Source organism: Gymnogyps californianus, chromosome 14 (assembly GCF_018139145.2).
Source record: "Gymnogyps californianus isolate 813 chromosome 14, ASM1813914v2, whole genome shotgun sequence".
NCBI classification, from domain to species: domain Eukaryota; kingdom Metazoa; phylum Chordata; class Aves; order Accipitriformes; family Cathartidae; genus Gymnogyps; species Gymnogyps californianus.
Genome location: NC_059484.1, coordinates 11,912,694 through 11,918,642, shown reverse-complemented (window position 1 = coordinate 11,918,642; position 5,949 = coordinate 11,912,694). Strand labels below are relative to the sequence as shown.

Here is a 5,949-nt window from a genome sequence, read left to right as displayed (position 1 = left end):
AAGCCACACTACTCGTGCTAACAAACACATGTATTTCCCTTGCCATCCTGCCCGTTTCTCCAGTCTGCTTCTTGTACAAAGTCACTTTTTCCCGGCTTGCAGTGCAGACCCAAGGCTGTCTCCCATGCCTGAGATGCGGCTCCAGCCCTTGCCAGCGATAAGGATCGTTCCCTCCATTGGCTTCGGAGAGGCTTTCATCCTTGTGCACACCAATGAGCCATTTGCCACCTGGTGTTGTCCCCATACTTTGAATCACAGTCATCACAAGACTGCGGGGTGGAGCTGGCCGTGCAGGGTGGTGCCAGAGACGGGGAAAGGTATAAGGTCCCAGCATAGACTGCCAGAGACGGGATCTCTGAAAGCCTGAGAAGTGTCCCGTTTCCTCTTTGCTGTCCCCAGTAAAGCACCACCTTGACCATGAAGGCAACTGGTGTTTTCCTGCTCCTCTCCCTGGCACTCTGCTGCTACCAAGGTGAGTGCAACGTTTTGCTTAGGAGCCATTTTCTCTCCTTGCTAAAGCTCCCAGGTCTGTCGTGGAGGAAGGTGAGCCTGGGAACAGGCCAGCTGGTGCTGGGACCTTGCTGTGGCCCTGGGGAGGGAATACCGGAGAATGCTGCAATGGCCAACATGCATTAAACCAGTGGTCTGTGAGCAAGCCTAAAGCAAAGGCTTTAAAAGGGTGCCTGGCACCTGCTCCCAAAAATGAGCAGATGTGCTGGGCTGACACTCTTCCTTCAGGGCTAGGATTCGGCCTGGAGATGGTGATTTCTAGGACAGTGTGATTCTTTTAGATTGAATAGGTGCTATTCTGGTTTTGAAAAAGCAAAGCGAAGAAGACAGGAAACGCATCTATGCAAGGGAAAATGCAGCTCTCACTACCAAAGTCAATGTTTAAGCCAACTGTGTTTTCAAAATCCCATATGGTGCAGAGGGATGAGAACATGAGCTGTTGCTGCTCTTCAGGTCCTGCTCACCAGGGATTTCTGCATTAGTGGGTTCATTCCGAACAGGAGGGTGCTTCTGAAACAAGTCCTCCGTCATCCTATTTACTGTGTGGTGGTTGCCATTGCAGAGCTGTCTGAGCACAAAATCTGGACTCATTTCAGATGAACTGAGCATGTAGTGAGCTACAGCTCCTGGGTCTGGACCAGTGCTAGTCTAAAGTAAAATCCCTGAAACATTAAACAGTGTGGCCATCAGGTCCACAGCACCAAACCATTTCACTCTACAGACCCACTGTTATTGGGCCACACTGGCTGTTAATATAGATGTAGTCTAAATCCTCCATGTAGCTGACTTCCGGATCTGTAAGCAACCCAAGGTCTTCTTCTCAGTACTGCCTTTTGCTGAACAAATTCAAGTTGTTTTTCAAAATACACCCACCGCATGTTCCACCCATGTGATCCCAGCTGTCAGCTCAGGGCCAGCTTCTCCATGGAGAAGCCCACCAAAGTCACAGCTTGCTCCCACCAGCTTTGGTGTGAGACCTCAAGGTCCAACCATTTCACTTTCTAGTAGAGACCTTCAGCAACTTGTCTTTTGCTCTGCTTGCTTTTGGTACAAACCCACTGACACCAGAAAAATCACCCTGGATTTACTCCAGCACTGGTCCAGCGTCAGCAGGAGTTTCTCAGTTACCCATGAATGCGTGATGAGAGATAACGAAAGCCACCTTTACTCCCTGGCAGCTGGCAGGGAAAGTCACTAGAAGTACATCTGGCCTTGGCAGGGTCTTGTACCATCACAGTGTTTCTGCCAGGGGAAAGAGGCAGACGCAGCAGGGAGGGACCTAGCAGCAAAATGGGGAAGATCCAAGGGAAGAAATTGTTTGCTGGGACAAAGGTGTGTGAGTGAAGACATACGGTCCTCAGCCTAAAACATCTTTACTAGGTCCCCCTTGAAACCAGCCCAAGTAATGGGTGCTGAGGTGTCTTCTCTCTCTCTCCACTCTTTCTCTAGGGAACGCTGAGACGGATGGAGCTGCTGGCAAAGGAACAGAGGTGAAGGCTCCTATTTTTGCGTAGCACAAGGGTATGCCCAGCTTTAGTGAGACAGCATTAACACATACACTGGGGAGCCAGCGTTGCTAAATACATTGAAGTATAGTGAGCTGCTGGATTGGCAGCCCAAAGATGCCAGTGCCTGGGAACCTCCTTCCACCTGCAGTGCCACAGCAAGATCCCAGTGATGGTACTGGTTTCCCACTGCATTTCCCCACACTCAGTGGAGGAAAACTGTTAGTAAAGAGCTGAATATTGCTGTTACCTGCCAAGAAGATCAGAGCTCCCCTTACTCTCTGGCTTGCAAGTGTGAAGGCAGGTATTATTGTGGCATAAAAATAAAAACTGGGAAGAACATGATCAGGCACTGCCCATGGAGCATTACTTACTCAATATTGTTACTCCTAAGGGTGTACAGCAGTGCCAGGTGGAATTCAGCTGGCCAAGGGACTGCCTGGTGACAGGCAGTGCCAGTGTTTCTCAGAGTTCATAGTAGAGCTCTGAGCAAGCTGGGATGGGTTATCAAGATATACAAAATATGCACCTCCCTGTGAATGCAAAGCTCCTTTGGTAAATTGAAAGCATGTTTAATATTTTCAGCATTACTCTTTTGTGTCTCCAGGCAGCTTGTGGCAATTATGATGTAACAAAAGGTTGTACAAAGATCTTTGACCCTGTCTGTGGCACGGACAACCTCCTATATGGCAATGAGTGTCTGTTGTGCTTTCAGAACCTGTGAGTATCTGGACCTCCTGCAAGTCTAAATATCACGCAGATGAGGGCTACTACATATGTCTGGGATTTCCTAGAAAGAAAGCTGTTTGCATACAGCTGGGTGGAGCGCGGGCAGTGAGCCTGGCACATCTGGCATGAATCTGGCCTCCCGCGCAGATGCTGCACCCGCTGCTCTGAGCATGTGGACTCTGTCTGCGAAATAGGTCCGTTGTGCGCGGCTCGCAGCACACAAGCTGCCCACAAGCAGGGACCGCACGGCCAAAATCTCCCCACACCTGCAGCTGCCAAGCTGCAGCAATTGCTCGGACTGTGCTGGCGGGTGTCCAGGAACTCAGACAAATGGCAAAGTCCTCAAAGTCTGCTCAGATCTAGCATGCAGGCAGAAAAATATTTTTCCAGGTGACCTCAGATGTGTGGTGGCTGAGGAAAAGCTATGGTTTTTCACCCCAGCAATTTATAGCTGAGCTCTGCTTTCTGTCTTCTCTGCATATGAAAGGATACAATTTGCCTTGGGTATTTTTAAGAATGAGCCTTATATTTAATCTGTGCTGGTGCCAGATTGCACTGGCTTAGCAGAAGGCCAGGTCCAAATGCTAGCGATGTCTCTGGCAAGACTTGATTCATTTTATCTGGTTTGGGCTGTAGGTAATTTTGAGTATATTTATACATTGGAAGCTCTCTGTGTCAGACAAGTGAAGGAATTAGTTCCAACTCAATGCTATTAGGCGGTTCGAAAATCTCTCTTGGGAAGATTGAGTCTTATCTGTAGCCAGATGCCCCAGTCTGTGGGGCTAAGGGAGCTTCACCCTTGATTTTACCTGGTGGAGACAGGGATTTTTGGTGATCAGGCTCACACGCCCATCTGCCATCAGCAGACACATCTCTAACAGAAGCTCAAATTCCAGCTTTTCTATCCCTGGATGAATGTGCTTGTGGAGCCAAATTCTGCTTTTAGGAGCATTGCCTCCCAGCTAACTCTGCAGTAACAAGGAACAGAGTCCAGATCTCCAGGAAAAAGAGCCTGGATAAGAATTGTTGGTCTGGTTGTCCCCTCTTTCCTTCATTAACCCAGGCTGCTGCCCCATATTCTGCTCCTGGCCTGCTCAAATGCTGGTTTTACATTTTAAGGCTGAGGATGATGCAGTCAGGCAGAGACATGCTGAGTGGGATCTCCTAAATGAAGGCGCCACGGTTAATGACCCGGCGCGGCATGGCAAGATGGTAATGACCATGCTGGAAGCCAGCAGCCCAGCACCAGCTGTCGGCTGCATTGTGCAACAGATGGAGGTGGGAGGTTCGTCAGACACAACATCGTTAGGGCTTTGGCCATGAACCAAGAGTAGGGTAAAGAGAGCGAGGAAGGCTTCAAAGCCAGCTACGCAGGGAGCAAAGTGGCATCGAGGATGCTACGTCCTCCGGGTGCAGAACATGGCTTCGGAGGGGATGGGAGACCTCAGTGGTCACAAGAAGGAAAGTTTGGGGTACAAAAAAGAAAAAGACTGAGCTGGTGGTGTATCCAGAGCCGGCCAGGAGTCAGGGGAGAGAAGGGATGGACGAGAAGCTGGTGCTGGCACCCATCTTGCACTGACAGGCGCTGCATCCCTGGACTTCTGCAAACTCCCATTTGTGCAAGCTCTCAGCAGCTGCAACTGGAAATGTGCTGCTCCTGCGGGTCAAAGCCCTGAGCCTTGCAGCTCCCCTGTAACGTTCCCAAGCGAAGAAGTTTTGGGGTTAGGAACAACAGCTATTTGGTCTCCTGGTCAGGGCGATCTGGGCCAGGCACCAGGACTTTGAAGCTGCCTGGTGCCAAATGTCTCAGGGGAGAGATAAATGGAGTGTCCTTGTCTATAAAGCTTTGGTCCATGGGGAAAAGTCAGGTAGCTGAGAGGCAGGATGAAGTGTCTTTTGCAGTTTTGTGTGTGCAACCAGTCTCACAAGAGCTGGAAGCCTGCAAGGAGTCTGGGAATAACTACTGTGAGAGCATCTGGTGGGTCCCTGTAGCAGCGGTGTCTCACTTGTCACCTTTGGTCACTTCACTGTGACCAGCGTGCAAAATGTTTTTTGCAAAATGCAGAACAGCTTGAAAATCATTTTACCAGCATTTCTCTATGCACCTGAGAAATGGTTTTGTCTTTCCAAAGAGGAGAACATCATGATTCCACATGAAAATGGAACAATTCAGAGTAATTAGGTCCGCTACTGGGCAAAAAATAACAATAATTTTTTGCAGGTGCCTTTTTAATATTTTCCTCGCTTTTGCTGCAGAAGCAATCAGGAGGGGAGGCTGGGAGCAGGCCCAAGCCCAAGCAAGACACAATGGCAGGCATTTGTCTGTAAAAACCTACAAAAGAAAGTCATAACCTTTATCATCTGCAGCCAGACAGGCATTAGAGGTTTCTTAGTGCTGTCCTACAGCACAGAGGTGAATTATTCTTCCAGGAGATGTCAGGAAGCGCCAGCTCTTGAGCTTACTGGAATTAATTAACACACGTCCATGGTAACCCTGAACTCCCTGTCAAGAATATGTGGCCTTACTTATTGTGAATAACACTTAAATGATGATTTAAGCAGTATTTTTCCTTTCTTTCTTTCTTTCTTTGTCCTCTGAGTCAGGCTCTTCTGTGTATCAGGGACCTGAAGGCATCCTCTAGCATTTTTAATGTCTCTTCCAGGCGAAGAAACACTAATGTGCGCATAAAGAACAGGGGAATGTGCCAAAAGCCCTCTCCACGCTCTGACTCCGCTCAAAACTAAAAGGCGCAACCGTTCCGGAGAAGATAGCACAAAGCTGTCCCTTACCTATACGAATTCCTAATAAAATGGAAGCATTGCCATGTCTTGCACTGGGATTTCTTACACATGCAGCAGACCCCTTTCTTGACATTCAACATACCTTCCTGAAAAATATGGTTTGTTTTGATAATGTCCATAAAGAGCTGTGAGCAAATTACTGACAGAGCCCCAGGGACAAGGCTAGGACATGCCCAAGAAGAGAGCCAGGCTCTGGCATAACAAGGAGGCTCTTTTTTGCATCAAGAATTTTGTTTTCCTTTCCTAAACTTCCAGCATCCAAGCAATAGGAGATTTTAGATTCTCATGACTTGCAATTACATTTGTTAAATACAGGGCATTAAAGCCCTTACTCCAGGGCCTTTGCCAGGAGGATGAGTCCAACAAGTCATCTCCATGCTGACCTGTCTCCGGCCTTGTCCAT

General features: G+C 48.6%; 1 protein-coding gene across 1 annotated transcript; it reads left to right on the top strand.

The window, feature by feature from the left end:
- Window positions 1-417: 417 nt before the first annotated feature.
- SPINK1 (serine peptidase inhibitor Kazal type 1) lies at window positions 418-5,489 on the top strand. Its single transcript, XM_050905632.1, has 4 exons — window positions 418-472; window positions 1,960-2,000; window positions 2,623-2,735; window positions 5,408-5,489. Exons 1-4 carry the CDS (start codon window positions 418-420, stop codon window positions 5,487-5,489), a joined length of 291 nt encoding a protein of 96 aa, XP_050761589.1.
- The last annotated feature ends 460 nt before the right edge of the window (window positions 5,490-5,949 follow it).

Coding starts and splice junctions, on each gene's coding strand:
- SPINK1 (XM_050905632.1), top strand. CDS start 418: ATGAAGGCAACTGGTGTTTTCCTGCTCCTCTCCCTGGCACTCTGCTGC. Junction 473..1,959: donor GGCACTCTGCTGCTACCAAG/GTGAGTGCAACG, acceptor CTCTTTCTCTAG/GGAACGCTGAGACGGATGGA. Junction 2,736..5,407: donor CTGTTGTGCTTTCAGAACCT/GTGAGTATCTGG, acceptor TGTCTCTTCCAG/GCGAAGAAACACTAATGTGC.